Source organism: Seriola lalandi, unplaced genomic scaffold (genome assembly GCF_002814215.2).
Source record: "Seriola lalandi dorsalis isolate HSWRI2012SDOR001 ecotype SW California unplaced genomic scaffold, Sedor1 jcf7180002052130, whole genome shotgun sequence".
NCBI lineage: Eukaryota > Metazoa > Chordata > Actinopteri > Carangiformes > Carangidae > Seriola > Seriola lalandi.
Window position 1 is genome coordinate 296,999 of NW_019522683.1, and position 21,204 is coordinate 318,202.

A 21,204-nucleotide genomic window follows, 5' to 3' on the forward strand; every position below is an offset into this window, starting at 1 on the left:
GGGGGGGGGTGGCTATATGGGGATGTGAGACTTCATTCTGGTAGGTCTGGCTCTGAAGTGGAAATGTACAGGGGAATGGGCTACCAGAGGAAAAAGGAATCTGTTAAGACAGCATCGGACATCATCAGATAGTCAATGCGCACATGTACACACTGCTGGTTGCTGAACTGCCCTGCTATCTGTTTCTTGCCCTTACTTTCTCTCTCTCCATCTCTCTTTCTCTCTCTCCTTCTCACTCTCCCTTCCTTCTTTTTCTTCCATAAACTGCTTAAGATATCCTGTATTTCGTAAGAATGCAGATTAGATCACATTTTTCCATTGACACAGTTTGGCAAGCTGTCGCTCCGCTTCCTCATACCTGCTGAGCTCTCCAGCCAATTAGATCACTTGGTAATGGGCATGTTTGAATACGAATGATGCTGTGACATGTTTAGCATTCCCCTCCATGGTGCAGCAGCCTGGGCTTTGCAGAGATTTCCCAGGGTTTTGTGCTTGGCTGCAATGTTTGTCGAGTGGGGGTGATCAGAGCAGTACTGGGCACAGCGGGCAGCATTGAGCAGTGACACTTTGGAGTATCAGCGCTAAAAACACACTCAACTGACCTTCAAATCTACAACATAAGTGATGGCTTTGTACTCTTTAAACACAAGCAACATTTGAAACAATTGCTCAATTTTACACATTATATGTTGACATGCTAAACATGTAACTGATCATGCACTTCAAATAGTATGTGGTATACACACACAAGCAGAAAAAAGAGTGTGTGGGTAGGAGCCTTGTCTGAGCAAGTCCAGGTTAACTGAAGATGGATAATTCTGTACCGATAAGAAAAAAACTGAGTATCTCTTTCATCAAGCAACAACTCTTGCCTCATACTTCCCCCAAGTCTCAAAACTATTTTAATATCACATTTGGGTTTCAAGATTTTAGTGCACTTAAAAAATACAAGAAAAGAGCTAAAGAACTGATCCAAGGGTCTTTTGGAGCAGAGGACATTAAAGTCAGTAAACAGTTCATCCTAAGGAATCTCAGTCAGACCCTGTAGGTGTGTGTATGTGTGTGTATCTGTTTGTACCCTAACCACCACTAATCATCCTCAACACCACTGTATCAAATTCACCCTGCAACTGCTCTGGGAGACACAATGTAGCTCCTATTTAACATGCACTGAGTCAACTTCCCCTGCGGTGGCCTTTTGTTGAATGTCTGTGTGTGTGTATCTGTCTATCTGTAACCATGTGAGCATGTGCATCATGAAGAAAAAAAGAGAGCTATTCTGTTACCGTATCAGTGTAATAAACAGGGCCCCTCATCGAGGCCTGGTGGTTCGCCTCTGTGTGCCCCTGCCTGGGTTAGCATTAGCCTGGGGCCTGCAGAGAAACCCTGATCCTCTCTGTTTCTGTTTCTGGTCTGACACTGCTATACAGAACGGCTGCCCCAACCTCATTTATCATCACTGACCTATGCGCTTTCTCTCTTTTACTCACTCGTACACGCACACAACAGAGTGAGGGGGAAAGAAAAGAAAGAGATGAATGGGAAGAGAGTGAGAGGAGGGCAAGAGGGGACAACGAGTTGCAGATGCTCGCCCCCTCCCAAGACCCCCAACATACACAAACACACAAGCATGCACATACACACACACACACACACACACACACACACACACACAGTCCCACCCCCTTCCGTGGTCTCAGCTGCTGTTTAAAAACAAGATTGAACCCCTGGACTATCCAGTTTCTTTGTTGCCATGGTGATTAGTTGTTGTTGACTTCAATAAACATGCTGACTTGAAGGTGCACTCCAATTTTGCACTCAAATTTCTTCCATATAAGGTTTGAAACTCAGCACTGTTCACAGTTTGGTATTGAAACATCAACAGTGAACAAAGCTTAAAAACAAGCCTGATACGATGCTCTGAAAATGTAAACAGCTCTGCATCTGTCTTCTTCTCTGTGTTTTGTCTCAGTCTTACATCGGCTTTTGCATCTTAATCAATTACCTGACTGACTGATTTAGATAAATAAACAAATAGATCAAGATACATTGAGAGGAAACAAAGCTGTGGTGATTATTGCATTAATCTGGAGAGGTTGTTGGTTGATTTAGAAATGCACTGTATGTTATTATGACTTTACCCCTTTAAATCTAACTTGTGTCTGTTGTCTTTGCCAGGCCTTTGGCAACGCCAAGACGGCCCACAACAACAACTCCAGCCGTTTTGGGAAGTTCATCCAGGTTAATTATTTGGAGAGTGGAGTGGTCAGAGGGTGAGTAATTAACACCAGTTGTATGTTTGTGTATGTGTGTCTTTGCAACCAACCTCTCTCAACAAGGCCTCATACAATGTCAAGTCGAAGCCACCGTTGCCTTAATCTGCTCGACATACAGGGACATTTAAATGATCATTTTTGTGTTCTGTATCCTCCTCCTGTTGCTCGTCATCATGATCTTGTACCTCTCTACAGACTAATATCTTCCTCTTAGCTCTTTTTATGACTGGTCATGTGCTTCCCCCTCTGTGTAGTGTGTGTGCGGGCTGAAACTTTCAACCACTAGCGTGTCCTTCCTTTTTTTCTCTGCAGTCAGACTCTGGTTCGGGGCCGCATCAAAGTTTGGTCAGCTGTGTCACTTCCTCATTTCCTCATCAGGAGAGGGGAACAGCTGTTCAATACAGTGTCTTTAAAAAAAGACAACACTTTATGCTAAAACTGAGTCTGAGTCAAAGGCTAAGGGCTACAGAGAACATTCACCACAGTATTCAGACTATAGACTAACAGGATGACATTTTTTTTGCACTTTTGTGTATATGCAAAAGTGCCATGCTAGAAATAAAATTTGATTTGAAACATGTAAATGTCTGTAGTTACAGCTGCTAACCTCCACATTAAGTGCGCATCCCCAAACTGATTATCTCCTAATGCCACCAGGTCTCATCATGCTCTATTGAATTTCCTACCCTGAGAACGGTTTGTAATCCAATCATGGGAGTTGATTTTAGGTGGTTGGGGCTTTTCTATGCTACAAAGTGAACTCAGAAAAGGAAATACTAAAAACGAACATCTCAAATAATTTACCATCACCTTACGTGCTAGTGTAACCTCCTGCTTCACATCAGTAAAGCATTCAGAGGGCCATCACAGCCCTGCTCTGTAAACTTAACAAAGGCTGCCTGTCTATCTCTCCATCTCCAGTGGCAGCCATTCAGACAGTCAATAGAGGAGATTAACAAAGGGAAGGCTGCTGTTCCGCTCTGCTCTGCTTTCCGAGCGGACTCGCTAACTGACAGACGGGATGTTTTTATGCTCTCTCTCTCTCTCTCTCTCTCTCTCTCTCGCACACACACGAGCACACACACTGTTGCTTACTCTGTGTGCGACTAATCCTTCCTCACCGGGATCTGAGCAAGATGGAGCAGAACCATGAAAAGCAACACCCACTTTAGTGGACATGTAAAAAAGAGGTTGTGTGTGAGTGACAGATGCCTGAGATCTAACATGCACTGTATGTATGAGACTTACCCCTTTGAAATATGCTGACTGATTTACTGTGTAGCCCGTATGCCAGTCAGCTCCTGGCAACAATCCGGTAGATATGTTCTGTTCTCAGATCAGTTCATATGAACAGACAAGACGCCAACCTAACTTTTACTATCACATTCACATATTATTCCCTTTGGTGGCCCCCTTTCAAATTCATCCATCATCCAGTGTTGTTGCTCAGATCACCCTGAGAAAAGCATTTGCAAACATAATATTTATATATCATATGATGTAAAAATAGAACAAGTTCACAAAACAAAATTTTAAAAAAAAGCGTTTGCAGGAAACGGTGGTTCAGATGTCTAGTTTGGGGAACTAAATTTTTCAAAAAGATGCAGCATCAAACAGTAACCTCTCACATGGCTGATAATTCTCTGGCTATTCATAGATGTTTCAAAAGCCTTTGGTACAATTGACGCCTGTACAGGATGCCTCTAACTGGTTCAAGAGGTATTTAGGGGACAGGCATCAGTGTGTTAAGGTATTCAGCCTAATTACTGTCAATTACTCAGGATGCCACAAGGCTGCCTCCTTTCAAAAACATCAAATACATCTTTAAATATATATATCTTTAACTTGCTTGGTTAAAAAAATCATCCTTACTCTTTGTAAGATAAGGTTAAATAGTACACGTGAGTGTTTCTGTGATCTTGAACAATTAAAGGAAATCCCGAAATTTTTCGTAATATTCATAAAAAGTCAGGGGTTTTTTTGCGTAGAGGTTGCAATACAGAGTGTTCTGAGAAAAAACAGAAGGGGAAGCTAGTGTACCAGTAGAGTAGATAATATGTCTATAGTTGAGGCATCAGTGTTAGCAGATGGGCAGCATGATGTTTCTCACAGCACAGCTCTATTCATAGTGTATCATGAAAACTGGCGTCAGTGTTGTTTTTGCCTGGCTATAGAAAAAACAACTCTGACTTATAAAATCTGATCTAGACAAGTTTATGGCCCTGGCCTAGTGTAGTGGGTAAATACCACTGCTTTTAAAGCAGCATATCTCATGACTGCAGTGGTCTGAAAGCATACCTCTCTCCCTGCAGTAGCCTTCCAGTCTCCTCTGTCCATCTTTACTATACAAGAGAATAAAATAAGTTAATACCAGGGTTGTTTTTGTTGTGTGTGTGAGTTGCTATGCGGCGTGTGTGATGTGCTATGCAATCCATCCAACCGTATCTGCAGCTTTGTTCACTCTTTGATTGTTCTCAACATCTGCCCTTACTTGCCATCCTGCTCCTCCCCTCATTTTTTATTAAAAACTCACTTTCACATATGACCTGAAAATACACGCGCGCACACACACACACACACACACACACACGGACAGAGCTGAGTGACCTTAGTGTTAAGTGATTCATGGTCATTGTTTTCCTTGTTCCTCTTTTTCCTTTTCCTATTTACTCCCCCTCCCTATCTTCCTCTCTGCCCTTTTTTTTATAGGGCTGTGGTGGAGAAGTACCTCCTGGAGAAGTCTCGTCTGGTCTCCAGAGAAAAGAACGAGAGGTGAGTAGGGACAGGCAGGGTCTCGACCTCTCACCCCCACTGACCTTCATGGGGCCCTCTGTACAAACATGGGGAGTTTCCCCTTGGGGCCTGTGATGGTTGGATATGAAGTTCAACTTCATCAAGTCTTTGACTTTACATGTTCATCTAAACACTTGCACACCCAATTGCTGACATATTCAAACACTGTAGACTGAGATATTATAAGAAAAAAAATCATTCATCATGTCGTCACTCCCTCTTCTGTCACATCACCCATGCCTTTGTTACTCACAGTGACATTCACTGCCGACTAGACTCAAGTCAGTTGCAACTTGTATGACTAAGATGCAAACAAATTTTTTGCGTGGGTGCTTTGGTAATTGAGTCAGCCAGTCAGGGTGTTAGGGAAGTGAGAAAATCCTCCACAGTGTTTTAATTTGCTCTGTGATATAGATTTACTGATGAATGAGTCAATAGAAGAAACTGACAGATTTTGATTACCACTGGTTTAATCTGTTGCAACAAAACAAAACAACAAAATAGTTTCTCTATTAAATGTAGCCTTATCCAGGAGGTGTTTGTGGTTTTTCAAGTCATGTTTTATCTTTCCAGTTTAGATTCACACACATACAGATACACACAAGCACTCATGAGAATTTGTCTATTAAACCACAATCTACTGTTGAGCAGCTCAGCTGACTCAGTTGATGCTTTGTATAAAAAACATACTATTGTTGTTTTGAGAACATTATTATTCATTAGTTTCCTGTTCAGATCTTCCCAGCTAGTTTTGGAACGTGTAGTCGCCTTCCATTGACAAACCCGCCTCCGAAACCTTCAGGCGACTACCAGTTCACTGTTAATAACCTAGCCTACAGTTGCTGTTGACAGAGCACCTTACTTGTCTAGTCTGGGAGTGAGTCTACTGTATGATGTCATTGTTTCTTAGTAATAAGTGTGTAAACTCATTACTATCATGTGCCGACGCCTGTCTACCTACCTGCTTATCGATAGCACAAGTGGAAAACTGATATCAACATCACTCCAGCTCAGTCTTCTTTCTAATAGCTTTTTACAATGTGTTGACTCTCGGTTTATCACCAAAACGACGCCTTATTTGTGACCATAAACGTGAAGCTCATATCCACTGATAACTGCTCACCAGATTATAAAGCAAAGAAATGATGGGTGCACATATGAATTGATTAATCCACTGAAGCGTTCGCCGCTGGACTTAACATGCTGCGTCTTGTTTTTTCAGGAACTACCATGTGTTTTACTACCTGTTGTTGGGAGCCTCAGAGGAGGAGAGGAAGGAGTTTAAGTTGCTGCCACCTGAAGACTACTTCTACCTCAAGCAGGTACAGTGATGCCCTGCTGTGCCATCACACCCAGACATCCAGCAGTTTACATCCATTTGATGTAAACCTTAAAAAAAAACAAGAGACTAGAGACTGTTAATGAACTTTAGCCTGTTGTAATGAACTGAGTGGATATGGTATTCATAAACCCCCTCAAGCTTCTGATAAAGCTGCTGTCGGCACTCCTCTTTTACTGCACACATGTGAACTGCATGTTAATCAAGCTGTCTTTGTTCTCTCACTTGTTTATATTCCCCTCTACCCCCACCCTCCTTTTCATTCACCTCTGTTCTTCACCTGTTTTTTTTTTGTTTGTTTTTTTTCCATTTTGTGCTTTTGCTTTCATTCTCTCATCTTCATAGACGCCTACTAACTGTGCGCATTTCCTTGTAGCAAAACTTTAAGATTGAAGATGAGGAAGACCTGCGTCATGACTTTGAAAGGCTGCAACAGGCGATGGAGATGGTTGGCTTCCTTCCTGCCACCAAGAAACAGTAAGCCAATCAGTGATCATGTACAGTGTAGTGTGTGTGTGTAATGTAGAAAAGGGCCTAATGTTCTTCCAGACGTGGTGATGGAATTGTGCTGAAACCTAATGCCAAACCATTTTTCCACTCAGTCCTGGAAACACTTATTTTGGTCTGAGTATTGCCAAAATACCAAAAATATAAGAGACTTTCTAGAGCTCCAACAATACAACAGTAGCTGCATCTAACAGGCTAATGTAGCAGTAAACGAAAGAGAGTGTGCAGATACAATGCTTCAATTCAGTGTGAGTATTAACACATGACAGGACTGAAGAGCAGCAGTGTGTAGAATAGTTACTGCTTGTGTCATATGACTGTATTGTTGTCACTTTATGAAATTTTTATGACTGTGTTGCAGGATCTTTTCTGTCCTCTCGGCCATCCTGTATCTGGGCAACGTGACCTACAGGAGGAAGTCAACAGGCCGAGACGAAGGGTTGGATGTGGGACCACCAGAGGTCCTGGCCACACTCTCTGACCTGCTAAAGGTAACATATTTGTGCGTGACCTTGTGACTCAATACTTCACTGTGTCTTTGAATTGCCTGTGACTGTGGGTGTTCCTCTCAGGTTAAAGAGGAGTTGCTGGTCGAGGCGCTGACAAAGAGGAAAACGGTGACAGTCAATGACAAGCTGATCCTCCCTTACAGTCACTCAGAGGTAGGCACCAGCCATGAAGACATCACCACAACTTGTCATTACTATAATGGCAATATAATTGTGGCCTTGTATGTCTGCTTCTTCCTTATGCCTTTCAGCATCTTCCTCTTCATTGATAACACACATGCTGTAGATCTCTTCTTCCAGTCAGTGTCTAATGTTAAGCATTTTAGTAACCGCTCTATTTTTAAGTCATCACTTGTATACACTTGCCTCCATCTGTCTGCATTTTTTTGTGTGTTGTAATATTATCTCATTCCAACGCACACTTTTAATCTGTACCTGTGCTTGTTTTCGGTTATGTTCATTGAAGTTTTCATCACAATATGCATCATCTCCTCTTTCTCATCAGGCTATCACAGCCAGAGACTCCATGGCCAAATCTCTGTACAGCGCCTTGTTTGACTGGATCGTCCTACGCATCAATCACGCGCTGCTGAACAAGAAAGACATGGAGGAATCTGTCCCGGTGAGACACAGGCGCTGTCACGCAGCCACGCAAAATACATGCAAAACTGCTCTATCTGAACATTATAAAATGCTACAAATATTATTTCCTTCAGGTTGATGATTGTCATGCGTTCCCTTCCTGCTCCTAACTGGTGTTCATGTTTCTGTTTTCCAGTGCTTGTCCATCGGTGTCCTGGACATTTTCGGCTTTGAGGACTTTGAGACAAACAGCTTTGAGCAGTTCTGCATCAACTATGCAAACGAGCAGCTGCAATATTACTTCAACCATCACATCTTCAATCTGGAACAGGTGAGCAGTTTAGTTTTTTTCCCTCGTCCTAAAACCAATGAGAATTTCTGAACGAGACACCACCGGAGGATTTGCTTCCCTGTGATTTTTGAATCTTTTTTGGATTAGTCAATTAATTAATTGTAAAAGAACATCAGTGAAATTGTCAAACTTCCTAGCATGACTTCACCAATGAGCTGGCTCACTAAAATGATCTGTTCTGCCCCGTGCAGGAGGAGTACCAAGCAGAGGGAATCACCTGGCACAACATCGACTACACAGACAACGTGGGCTGTATCCACCTCATCAGCAAGAAACCCACTGGCCTGCTTTACCTGCTGGATGAGGAGAGCAAGTAAGACACAGATACAGATGATTCACTCCGTTTCATTCACACCTTATGGATACGGGTTGGAATTAAGTTGGTTTTGATTCAGTTGCAGCGGCCTATTTACTGTATTTCTTTTCCTTCTTTCCTCTCTCCTTCTCTCTGCACCTTTGCAACAGCTTTCCCCATGCCACAGATGAGACATTGTTAGCCAAATTCAAGCAGCAGCACCAGGGCAACAAATACTTTGTCCCCACTCCAGTCATGGAGCCTGCCTTCGTCATTCGCCACTTTGCTGGAAAAGTCAAATATCAAATCAAGGTAAGCAAGTAGCCACAGGTAACTTGACAAGAGCAGATTCCATTAAATGCAAACAAATGACAAAACAAAAGTTTGGGGGTTTTAAATGACACTCAAATTTAATGTAGACTATTTGTTTGTGTGTTGATGGTGGCTTTTGTAATGTTATCATATGTTTGACCTCACCAGGATTTCCGGGAGAAGAACACGGACCACATGCGTCCTGACATCGTGGCATTGTTGCGGAGCAGTGACCGTGCATTTGTGCGGCAGCTCATCGGCATGGACCCGGTGGCCATGTTTCGGTGGGGCATCCTGCGTGCCACCATCAGAGGAATTGCTGCTTTCAATGAGGCTGGCCGTTCCTGGGCGGCCAAAACTTCAGGTACATTATCAGTCCTACGGCCGACAGCCCATCCTGGATAATATAATCCTAAAACTATCAAATCATAGCTGCATCTTCAGACCACTAGTGCATCGTATACTACAGCTTTTGACTACTGCAGTTTATCTGTAATTAGCCTGTCAGGTCAGCACAGAAACGTGAGGCTTGAGGAGATTTTGACATTTTCTCTACAACTCTCAATCCTCCAGACTATTTTTGTGCTTACAGACGTAGCCCATTGACGTAGGAACCTCTTTATGTGGATTAACAAGATTAAATTAAGACAAAAAACAACAAAAACTGAAGCAGTCATGTGATTCTGATCAATATTCATGCTGCCAGAAAATCCTGCTTATTATTAATACACTGTTTCACTTGTTAATAATGTGTATCGTGTGTTCATGTTTTAGGTGTTGTCCGTCCAATATCCAGAACTCCTTTAGGAGAGCTTCAACGGTCCAATGCCCCAATAGAAAGGATGTACAAGTAAGTAATGTACATAACTGAATATGAAACTTGTCTCACTTGATCTTTGTTGTGTTTGGCTGGTTTTCTAAATGTTAGGTCTCCTTCCTCTGGAAGAACCTTCTCTGCCATAGCACCTGTGGACGTGGAGCAGACTGTTGTTCCTGTTGGATTTGTGTTTAATAACTCTGTTGATCTTCACTCTCACAAAACACAGACTGATTATTTTAAATAGGATCAACTAAATATCCAGCCCTTCATGTGGCTGCCTCTTTGCTTCCACTCATAAACTGCACAGCGACATGTTTCCAGTTTGATGGCCTTGTTAATGGTGAAGGAAATGCTTAAAATGGTTGGTGAACTGTGGACCTCCTCATTTATCTTGTGGTACTGGATGAGATGAGGAAGGTCAATGTCAGACACCTACTGTAAACTGTTCAGCTGAATTATTATATCTCATTTGAACTGAAGCCACAAAAACACATCTTTTGGCATCACACCTGACAGACGAACCTTCCTTCACCTCATCTCAGTATATATCCTCTCCACCCTTTGGTGACTCCAGTGTGTGCGGTTCTCTCCTCTCCCCTCCACAGACGAGCTTCTATGCTCGATTTCTACTTTGATCACTCAGAAGAGCGCCCTCTAGAGGCCTTTGAAGACATCTTTGCTAGCTATGAGAGTAAGAAGTAAGTGAATTTGGTGGACAGGAGAAAAGAATGAAGACATGAGGCAAAGCAGGAAGGAAATGTGCTTTGTTTTTGGTAAAAGATACGGGTTTTCTCCATTCTCCGAGTTTGCCCCATCTTTGATAAAAAATCTGAATCTTTATTTAGCCATTTAATATAACTGATTCTGTTTCTTAAGAGGAAGTTCAGTACACCAGTATAACACAGTACAGTAAAACACAGTACAGCAAAGCTGCCCTTTACTTTGCATTCACTCTCCTCCTTCACTGTATTCCTCATCTTTTCCGTAGCCCTGATAATCTCTTTCCTTTCTCACATTTATTATTCTTGGTATAGAGCACAGGAAGGTGTTTGTGCTGGCCTTCTCTGATTAGCCGCCTGGATTACTTACATCAACTGTGGATGGCTGGAAGCACACATGTATTCATACACGTATAAGGACCTCTAGTCAAATAGACAAAGAGAATTGGTAGAGCTTTCTCAGAGGGGAACAAAAACATGGAGAATATTTTTAGATTGTTGGGCCCCCTGAACCTTGACTTTCTGCTTTCTGCTTTCAGATCTGAAATTACTGGGTTGTGTTTTTTTAAAAAAACGAAAACCTAACCTGATTGTTGACCCTTTAAGCACATTATTGAATGATCCAGTCCCTTTCAGATATGCAATAACTGAAGTGTAGAGGTCAGATTCACTGTGACTCATTTACCGGATATGTTGCCCATTCCTTCACTGCCTTGCCTCCTCTGTTTTCATGGTTATTCATGGTAAGTATAGAAAAGCATTGCATGGACAAGCTCTGAGAGATGGAAAAGTCTCCATATTAACCTCATCGGACTCGGTGTCCAGTGTAACACCAGCCACAATGTAAGGACCATGAATCCCAAAACCTCACCTGTAACAACTTACAGTCACACAACCAGTAACAGCCTCAGCATGGACACAGATGGTCAACCACACTGAACGTCAACTCAGCTCTGCATGTTAACTACCACAGTGGCAGGGATATGGGTGTGAATACAACCCCCACATGCCCCAGTGTCTCTTTGTGTGTGTGTGTGTGTGTGTGTGTGTGTGTGTGTGTGTGTGTCTTTTTTCTGTTTTTTAAAAAAAGGATATGGCAGCATGGTTGGGTGGTCTAGTGTGTCTTGTGGTTTCCACGTACATAAACATGAACAGCGGGAGAATACATTAAGTGGGTTAGTCTTTACGGATGAGTAGAGGGTGAAAGCTGAAGTTTCTCTTGATATCAGACCCCCAACTATCCTGCAGATGTGCATTCTTGTCTTGGGTAACTGTGGTGGTGTGTTTTCCTCTAAGGTGTCCTAACAGTGGTGTTCTGTCACTCCCCGCTTTACGGGTTTGTTTTTGTTTTTTTCCTCCCTTTCCTTCCTCCTTTTGTGGATTTTTCCAATCGTTCTCCTAATTTTCCCCTCCCTCCTCCCCCACTCCCTCCCTCTCTATACTGGGTGTTTGTTTGTGGTGTGATCAGAGACATGCATGCAGAGATCATCAGCTCCATTAAGAACTTGCAGCTGGATGGTGAGGACCCTCGCAAGCTGCTGCAGTCCTGGGGTCGCCTCCGCTTCCCCCGACACATCCTCCAGTGAGTCTGCAGACAGACCTGGCCTCAGCTCTTCTCCAGATCAATCCAGTGTTGTGGGCTCAGGCAGAACATGCTCCTATTAAATTATATATTTTCACAAAAAACGATGTCGACTATCCTAGAATCATTTTATGTTAAGGTTATCTTAAACCAGTTTAACACAACATGCCATGGGTAGTTAATAGTCGTCACATTTATAGCCACTTCTCTAAATGGATCATTAACATCTTGTGATCTTGACAATAAACACACTCCTGCTTCATCAGCAGACGTTACATGAGTGGCTCCCTTTGTAAATAGTATCTAGTTTTCTTGAGAGCTACAGCCGAAACGCCTTAAATACTTACTTCGTTAACTGCTGCATGAACATCGTCAGAAGCCTGTACTGGCATGTGAGGTCTTTTGGAGCGTCTTGTGAAAATATGTCCCAGCGGCCTCGCAGCATGTTACAATTTAGCACAAGTTCTGCAGTCTGACACACAGCAACATAGTGAACATGAGCATACGTTTTTGGGCCCTTTTGATGTGTTGATGAAAGCAAGAGAGCATGTCTGTCTGTATGTTGAGTCTCCGCTCAGATTAGATTTTACTTGCCATCTCCTGCAGCAAACTCCCTCCTCCTCTTCTCCATCACTCTCTCCTTGTCACTCAGTCATGCCTTGCCTCTCTGCCTGTAATTCATTCAGTCTTCCAGGTGCAACCTTTGATTCATCACTGACTGACAGCGCATGAAGAAGTCACCCGTCCGTACTAACCCGGCTTCTCTCCATCCACTGCTCCATTCCATCTTCCTGCCTCAGCTTTTAACACTTCACTCCTTCTAACTCACCCCATGTCTTCTTTTCGCCACAGGAAAAACAAGAGCACCAAACAGAAGCAGCTCATCCCCAAGGTAAACCCGAGTTAAAGACCAAAGATGCCCAGATTAGTTACAGATAAAAAAGAAAAGTCAGATAAAACAACCCAGTTGATTTTATTAGTTTGCAATCATTTTGTTAGAATCGTAATATATGACTGCAAGTAGAAGATTAATTTGCTGTATTACTGCTGTGCAGAGTTTGCTGGACTCTCGGTCTCTGAAGTTCATTGTGGGTCTGACGCTACACGATCGCACCACCAAGTCTCTGCTCCACCTGCACAAGAAGAAGAAGCCCCCCAGCATCAGTGCCCAGTTCCAGGTAAAATCACACAACCCAGCATTGTGCTCATTATACACAGACACTGGGCATTTTACATAAAAACACACCGTATAACAGCAGTCCTGACCATTCAGCAAACCCCGCTCTTTGTTTCCTTCAGACTTCTCTGACCAAGCTCTTGGAGACTCTGAACAAAGCAGAGCCTTTCTTCATTCGCTGTATCCGCTCCAATGCCGAGAAGGTAAGACTTTCTCTTGTTGTTTGTTCCTTAGTATCTTCTCTTTAAATCCTGAAGTTTTCTTCCAGCTTTACAAGAGGAATTGTACATTGATGCAGTGTAATTTCATATACCTCTCTTAAACAGATATTTGATCTGTTCCAAAATGAAGCAAGGGTTTTATTTCACATGATTTTAAATTCAATATAAAATTTGAAGTATGAAAACTATCACAGAATTCAGTAATGTAGAATTCTCAATGTTAAAGATTTGGGTATCTTAATGATAAGAGTATAACCAAATATGCTTACATATGAGCAGAAGGAGATGCACCTGGACGAGGCCTTGGTGGTTCAGCAGCTGCGATACACAGGAATGCTGGAAACTGTTCGTATCAGGAGGTCAGGCTACGGAGCCAAGTACACATTCCAGGTACTGCAAAGTTACTCCCCTTTTTTGGAAAATCCATGTGATAATCACACCATTTAAAATGTCACACCGGGCAATGAAGATACAGTATTTTGATGGTGAATAGAAGTTGATACAGTGGCCTGCAACAATATTACAAACACACGACGTTGATGTTAAGTCACTTAGAGCTGCTGCCTTGGTTTACAGTTTACAGAGATGTTGGAATTGTTTCAGTGTTTGTAAAATACATACTGTTTAACACTCCTCTCTTGAACAGTCCATTCATTTTCTTTCCCCTGCAGGAGTTTATCGAGCAGTTTGGAGTTTTGCTGCCAAAGAACGCCACTGCCTGTAAAGAGGACATCGCAGTGCTGCTTGGGAAGAAGATGGGCCTGGACCCCACGACATTTCAGATAGGCAAAACCAAGGTACACTGTTCATACTTTCACTTCATCTTACAAACCCAGATTCTTGTCTGCATCTGTTTCTACTCAATTTTGAATGTGATTACACTAAATTCTGCGTTTCTCTGTGTTCAGGTGTTCTTGAAGGAGCTGGAGCGACAGCAGCTGCAGGACACGCTGCACAAGGATGTCATGCGTAAGATCATCTTCCTTCAGCGGTGGTTCAGAGCTCGTCTGCAGAGGAAAGAGTTTCTGGACATGAGACAGGCAGCCAGCTTGATCCAGGTAGATGATGCAACATTACATTTTTTTGGGGGGTGTCATGTCAGTATAATTCATTTTATTTTGATAGTTTTGTTCATTTTTAATGATAAACAGAGAATTTAAGTACAGCTGTGATATTCTCTCTCCTCTCTCTTAGCGTTTATGGCGTAGGTACTGCAAAGAGGAGCAAATGCGACGTGCAGCCACTTTGATCCAGGCTGTGTGGAGAGGGCACAGACAGAGATTGGAGTTCCACCGCCAAAGACAGGGCGCTACCAAAATACAAGCCCTGGTCAGAGGCCACTCAGCACGCAGGAGGTAACAACACAGACTGCCTGTGTCTCCATAATAACTTTTGTACAATAACATAATACTAAAAGTATGGTCTAGAACAAGTTTGCTGGACCTTTGATGGACATGCAATGCTCTAATAACATTTGTAAAAGACATGGTCGGCTGTTATATTTATGTTTTGTATTTTTACAGGTGTCAGTCCATGCGTGAGGTTAAACAGAGGGAAGAAGAACAGGAAAGAAGGAGGAGGGAAGAGGAGGAAGAGGTGAGGCGAAAAGCAGAGGAAGAGGAGGAAGCAAGGAGGAGGATGGAAGAAGAAGCAAGCAGAAAAAAAGAGGAGGAAGCAAAGAAGAGAGCAGAAGAAGAGGAGGCAGCTAAGGAAGCACAGAAAAAGAGAGAAGAAGAGGAGAAAAGACAGGCGAGAGAGCCTCAAACAAGAGAAGATCCAGATATAGAGCTGGTCACAGAGGAGACGCTGGATGATGCTGTCCAGGAGACTCGGGAGGAGAGAGGAGAGGAAGAAGGAGAGGTAAAAACAAGCTCACATACAGAGGAGGATGAACAGGACAAGGATGAAGAGCTGGAGGAGGATGAGGAATTAAATTTGGAGACCAACGGTACTCTGGCTGAGGCTGGACCCCAGCTGGATGAGGAGGAGGAGGAGGAGGAAGAGGAGGAGGAGGAGGAAAATTCAGAGATCCAAACACTAGGACAGTCAGATTCAAAACCTGGTCTGCCCTCTGATGGCGTCACCTCCAACGCACTGGAACCCACATCTCCAGGTCAGGCGTCAGATGACCAGGCTCCCTGCACTACCTCCACACCTTCCAATGCTGACCAAAAAAGAGTACGACCTCCGGCTGCCAACAGGGGCCAGTCATCCAGGAGCCAGGAGAAGAGAGAGCAGAGGAGACGAAGAGGGCTGGAGCACAACCAGAGAGAGACCGATCGAGCAGCCTCCTCCTCCTTCTCCTCAGCAGTCGACAAGGACCAAACATCTCCGCCGAAGAGCAAAAGCCAGGAGACCTCTAAGCTGAAAGAGAGATCAGACAGCAAGGAGCTGGACCAGTACACCTTTGTAGCCTGGAAAATGAAGGAAGAAAAGGGAGGGAAGAAAGAGGCAAAAACTTCTCCTTCAGCTTCTGGTCCTGTTCGTCCGTCTACACTGTCCCTGCAGCCCGCTGACCCTGGGCCTGAGAGAAACGGCGTAGGGGAGGGTGGGGCAGCGGCGGTAACACTGCATCGCCGCCCTGGGGCGATCAAGGAGAAGCCAGAGAAGTGGAAGGGGAGGAGGAGTGATGGAGAATACTCCGAGAGCATCAGCTCTCCTCCACCTCACAATCGTGAGGAAAGGAGGAAAAAACAACTGTACGTCTTCTGTTATGGTCATATTCTCACATCTAGTCTGGTTATATTCTATATTTTTCATTCTTTGAACAAATTTAAAACCATCAATGAATTGATTCTCTTAACAACTGTATGTTTAGCCAAAGCTTGATAACACTTCTCTACCTCCATTGTTGTTCAGAAAGCATTAGGAATACATACACAGTGTCCTGCTGCCTTAAATGCTTGCTAGTGCACCAAATCTGCAGCTGGAAATGGCTCCCAACAAAGACACTGTTTACACCTGTAAATAAATGACAGTGCCCAGCTGTGTTAGGAAACGATGTAACTCTTTTGAAAAAGTACAGTTTGTGTATTTGATTATTTGGAGAAGTCAGAAAGATGGACACACTGTTTGCTCTATCACCAGCCTTATCCTATAAACTGAATGAACTTTTTGTCTCTAATAAATGTTGACTTTGAACATTTTTTACTCCTTTAAAAGTCACAGTAGATCTTCTAACAAACATTTCCAACATTTTGTTTGCTTGTGTAAGACGCCCCTTCAGTTGTCGGAACCTTTTCATAAATTGATTTGTGTCTCATCTGTATTTCTGTCCGTCCATCTGCAGGAGTGAAACAGCCTCGTCATCAATTGACAGTATGTCTCCAGGTTCTGAAGGAGCTGGCATTGTATCAGTCAGAGAGGTATTTTATATGTTCCATCTATTTTAATTCCAAAATGTGTTGTTTTAAAAGTAAAGATATACATTTTTGACATTTAAAATTGAAAAAAAATCAGCTTTAACTGTTATGTTTTCTGTCCTGCAGATAATTTCCCCCCTAGAAGGCCATGGTGATGGCTCAAAGGGGAGCTCCATCAGAAGGAAACATCCAGATGGTTCTGGTTATCAAGATTCAGCCCACTCCATCTCATCCACACCAGACAGGTACTGCACTGCAATGCACTGGACTGGCTTACACTTTAGACGTAGGCTTGTGATTGGAAGAGCAGGGTTGGTATTAAATGTGACAGAAAGCGTTTTGGGCCATACATTTCTTTGAAAAGGAGATGGACTGGGATGGATGAAGCACAGCATAATCTGTCCAGTTGGCGACTGTGTCCGTAGTATCAGTAAAAAAAAAAAGATTCTGTAATAAGAGAGAGTATTAGGAAAACGCTGAATCATTCGCACTCTCCTCTTAAGCAATATCAATGTCTGCTTGAATCAGATTCATGGGAAAACCAAAATCTGTCCTGGGCTCCTTGTGTGGCTTTGCACATTCACTGCCGGAAATTCCTGCTAACTGAATTTACTCTGAATGGATTCATTTGCCAGAAATGTACGCTTAAGGCTCAGTCACTGGGCCAAAGTTAAATCGAAGAGAGACATAGGGCGGATTGTTTTGTTTTCAATTTGTATTGTTGCTATGGTGACATTGCTTGAGCAGAGCTTGAGTATGGTGAACTTTAAATGCAGACTCTTGCAAGATAATTCAGTTGTGATGGTATTTTTAAATACTGGGCATCTTACTTAATTGCTTAGATTATCTGTTTTGTCTGTTGCCAGGAAACAATCCAAGGAGTCACATACAGGCATATGATTAAGAACACAAAGCAGTCAGTAACACAAAATAAACTGTGCTCTGCCGTTAGAAATAAATGACCACAGTGAATCCTTCCTGTATCCAGCATAAACATCAGTCCTCTTAGAGTTACACAGCAGTTTTGCTTAACAAGGTTTTTGAATATTCTTTAGAGCTTCTTGTGTTTCTGTGTTTCTGTGCCCTGCAGGTCAGGTGGTTTCTTCAGCAAGATTTTGAAAAAACGACCCCACAAAGAGGCCCAGACTCCAGACAACGGGGAGCTGACATTGGCTCAGATCCTCAATGAAAAGCCAACAGGAGGGGAAGGTAAATAATAATAATAATAATAATAATAATAATAATAATAATACAAATGGGTTGCAGACAGGTTCAGTCTGTCCTTGTCAAGTTCTAAGAAAAATTATAGGATTTTCTGGAGCAGGGAGATGAAATGTATTCCTTTTCATTTGGTTGGGTTTTTTGGGTTCCATGTTCCCAAAGCTCATAGAAAGGAGATTAATTCTACTGTAAGCTTTACCATGACTTGATCAGCACTGACTGCACTAGAACTGCTAGACTGCTGCAGTTCCCTGCTATCACACCTCTTGAAGCGAGACATGGAAAGAAAACACAGGTGTATTATCATTTTTTATTCCCGGGCCTTAACTAATCCCGCTGTTTGCTTTCTGAGAAAATACTGACCCGTGCAGGATCATGCTTAGTGATAACAAAATAACTTTACTTTGGGTTTTGTTTCATCTATGGTACTCATGCATAGTGCACATTCTCCATTAGAAGTTCAGTTTGAGAAAGGAGGTAGAGAAGTAGTCCGTAAATCATACTTTCATCTATTTTTTCCTCATTTAGTCAATTTTTACTATATAAATATTCTACTTTTCAGCCCCAACATCTGGACATCCATCTCGACCTCTTTCCCAGCCACATGGTGACCGAGCTGGTAAAGGTTTTGGCCGCAACCCCTCCATAAAGATCAGTCGTGCCACACGGGTCTCAGAGCAGTGGAACGCCTCACTGGACCGGGAAATCACCAACGCCAATGAGCTGCGGCACCTCGATGAGTTTCTGGGCAACCAGGTAAATTAAAGAGGACAGGCAGTTTACCTTTTGTACAAAATGATTTTAATTTACCCACAAAAATCCTGTTTTTTTGTGTTTCTCTGCAGGTCAATGATTTCCGCTCCAGGGGGAAGTCGCTGTCAGCCACAGAGGCCATCTTTGTAACAGCTACTATGCAGTTCAGAGAGAATATCAAAGCCATGTATTCCCTCACAGTAAGTCTATCTACAGGAACATAACGCATACATAATACATACTGATCAAAGTTCTACATCACCATCCTTTCCTCGTCCTCATTTTTTCTCCTATCCCATAAACTTTACCAGAAACCCACCATAGGCTACAAAGGTCTGATGACAGGCTACCAGAACAAAGTGATCCACCTGGCGGGTGACAAGCAGAAAGGAGAAGTCCAACTTGTGGTCAACTTGTTCCAGTCGGTGCTGGACGGCTTCATCAGAGGAGAGATGAAAAAGGAGGAAGCTGAACCTGCAAAGGTGAAACACTGAGATCTGAGATCTGTTATTAGTCAGTTTTAATTAGACCAAATATGAGAGAGTAATGTATTCACACCTGTGTTTGTTTTTTCAGCCTGCTAAAGCTCGGAAGAAGAGGAGGAAAAAAGATAAAAGTGTAAGTGTGCAGAGTTTATTATTATTATTCTTAAATCATTTTAATTCAATATACATTAGGACTTCTTATTGATTGACTGTCTCTCATTAGATGGAGAGCCCCCTGGATCATGTTTTCGTCAACTATCAAGTCAACATTATGCAGTCATGTGACCAGTGCAGTTCTTACATCTGGGGCATGGAGAAGGCCTACATGTGCAGCTGTGAGTTAACACCCCAACAAAACCCTTCTTCTTGTTTCTCATTTGTGTTCAAATCCTTCAGACTATGTGCTCTACTTCAACAGTCTAAAGCGCATGGTGCAAGTGCATTTAGGGTGTGTCCATATCACTTTTGCTATTTTAACAACAGAAAAAAAGGTTGCTGTGCCAGGCACATGGGTTGTACTTAGTCTCTTAATTAATCGTGAGTGTTTTGGACATAACATGCAATAAAACAATCAGAGTGCCATCTCCCATTCCCTCTCAAAGTCAGGCGTGCTTGCACCTTGGCGGATTGCTACTAAAATGGTGCAGTGTTTCACATTGAATTAGAGGCAGAATAATGAAATACTGCGCCATTGACTTCAGAACAGGTTTTTAATGGTAAGTATCGCACTCTCTTTCCACTGCCTCAGGATAGCAATGCACCAACTGGGTGCAATTAGGCAACAACATGGGCACCATAGCTTAACGACTTCTACATTTTTTAAAATCTTGTCTTACAGATTGTAAGATGGTGTGCCACAAGAAGTGCATCTGCAAAATAATGACTGACTGCTCCACCTTCTGCGCCAAAAAGGTAGGTTTTTATTTCTGTAAAAAACAAGACTGCCCTATTTCTCATAAAGTCTGAACCATGGAACTTTTCTGTTTGTATTGTTAGATAAATAACTACCTATTGCAGTACAATAGTACAATAGTAAAATTTAAACACAAAATTTAAACAAATATCATGTTTAAACTTTCCATAATCAGCAAAAAAAACCCAGAGTAGCAGAAGGTAACTCAGATGGGGGCAGGACCTTGGCTCTCTATATTTTACTGCATTAATACTCTGTCATGAAGTAATATGCTTGACTTGCTATGAAGCTCTAGCGAAAGGAATTTTATCAAGAAAGACTCAACATAATATGAATCCTAACATAGAATGATACAACCTGCTGAACAATACTTCAGTGAAAGCTTCCTTTATCTTCGTTATTAAGAATAATATTTCAACAATGTGTGTTTTGCAAGGACGTCGTAGATAGATGTCAGTGAGTTGACTAGATAAGTAGACTTCTTACTGACTGCTGCTGCCTGTCTGAATTCACAGAGTGAAGAAGAGTCCGGCGGGCTGCACTTTGGGGTGCGTGTGTGTCGCCTGGTCAGCGATAAGAACCCAGTACCCATGGTGCTGGAGATGATGCTGGAGCACGTGGAGATGCATGGCCTCTACACCGAGGGCATCTACCGCAAGTCTGGCTCTGCCAACAGAATGAAAGAGCTGCACCAGCGACTGGAGACTGGTTAGACTGCTTCTATATGATGTTTACAGTTAATTAATGATTAACTGGCCGACTACGTTATCTCCGTTTTTATTTAACTAGCATAACATGCAGGTAAAAACTTGATTTTTCTAGTGATGTGTCATTGTTGATGTGCTTAGACCCCCACCAGGTCTGCCTCGAAGACTACCCCATCCACACAGTGACAGGCCTGGTCAAACAGTGGTTGAGGGAGCTACCAGACCCACTCATGACCTTCACTCATTACAGTGACTTCCTACATGCAGTGGGTAAGGAGG

General features: G+C 42.7%; 1 protein-coding gene across 1 annotated transcript in view; it reads left to right on the top strand.

The window, feature by feature from the left end:
- Positions 1-21,204, top strand: part of myo9bl (myosin IXb-like) — a 55,659-nt gene that overhangs the window by 29,735 nt on the left and 4,720 nt on the right. The window contains exons 5-37 of the mRNA XM_087172263.1: positions 2,179-2,273; positions 4,986-5,048; positions 6,292-6,391; positions 6,785-6,885; positions 7,277-7,406; positions 7,488-7,577; positions 7,930-8,046; positions 8,203-8,337; positions 8,550-8,671; positions 8,824-8,965; positions 9,134-9,329; positions 9,740-9,815; positions 10,391-10,483; positions 11,973-12,086; positions 12,939-12,978; positions 13,142-13,264; positions 13,386-13,466; positions 13,764-13,874; positions 14,156-14,281; positions 14,393-14,542; positions 14,679-14,839; positions 15,008-16,183; positions 16,774-16,849; positions 16,973-17,091; positions 17,937-18,055; positions 18,630-18,823; positions 18,913-19,020; positions 19,132-19,302; positions 19,397-19,438; positions 19,529-19,640; positions 20,144-20,217; positions 20,734-20,926; positions 21,067-21,195. Coding sequence (XP_087028389.1) covers positions 2,179-2,273; positions 4,986-5,048; positions 6,292-6,391; positions 6,785-6,885; positions 7,277-7,406; positions 7,488-7,577; positions 7,930-8,046; positions 8,203-8,337; positions 8,550-8,671; positions 8,824-8,965; positions 9,134-9,329; positions 9,740-9,815; positions 10,391-10,483; positions 11,973-12,086; positions 12,939-12,978; positions 13,142-13,264; positions 13,386-13,466; positions 13,764-13,874; positions 14,156-14,281; positions 14,393-14,542; positions 14,679-14,839; positions 15,008-16,183; positions 16,774-16,849; positions 16,973-17,091; positions 17,937-18,055; positions 18,630-18,823; positions 18,913-19,020; positions 19,132-19,302; positions 19,397-19,438; positions 19,529-19,640; positions 20,144-20,217; positions 20,734-20,926; positions 21,067-21,195 — 4,879 coding nt within the window. The remainder of the gene's footprint in view (positions 1-2,178; positions 2,274-4,985; positions 5,049-6,291; positions 6,392-6,784; positions 6,886-7,276; positions 7,407-7,487; positions 7,578-7,929; positions 8,047-8,202; positions 8,338-8,549; positions 8,672-8,823; positions 8,966-9,133; positions 9,330-9,739; positions 9,816-10,390; positions 10,484-11,972; positions 12,087-12,938; positions 12,979-13,141; positions 13,265-13,385; positions 13,467-13,763; positions 13,875-14,155; positions 14,282-14,392; positions 14,543-14,678; positions 14,840-15,007; positions 16,184-16,773; positions 16,850-16,972; positions 17,092-17,936; positions 18,056-18,629; positions 18,824-18,912; positions 19,021-19,131; positions 19,303-19,396; positions 19,439-19,528; positions 19,641-20,143; positions 20,218-20,733; positions 20,927-21,066; positions 21,196-21,204) is intronic.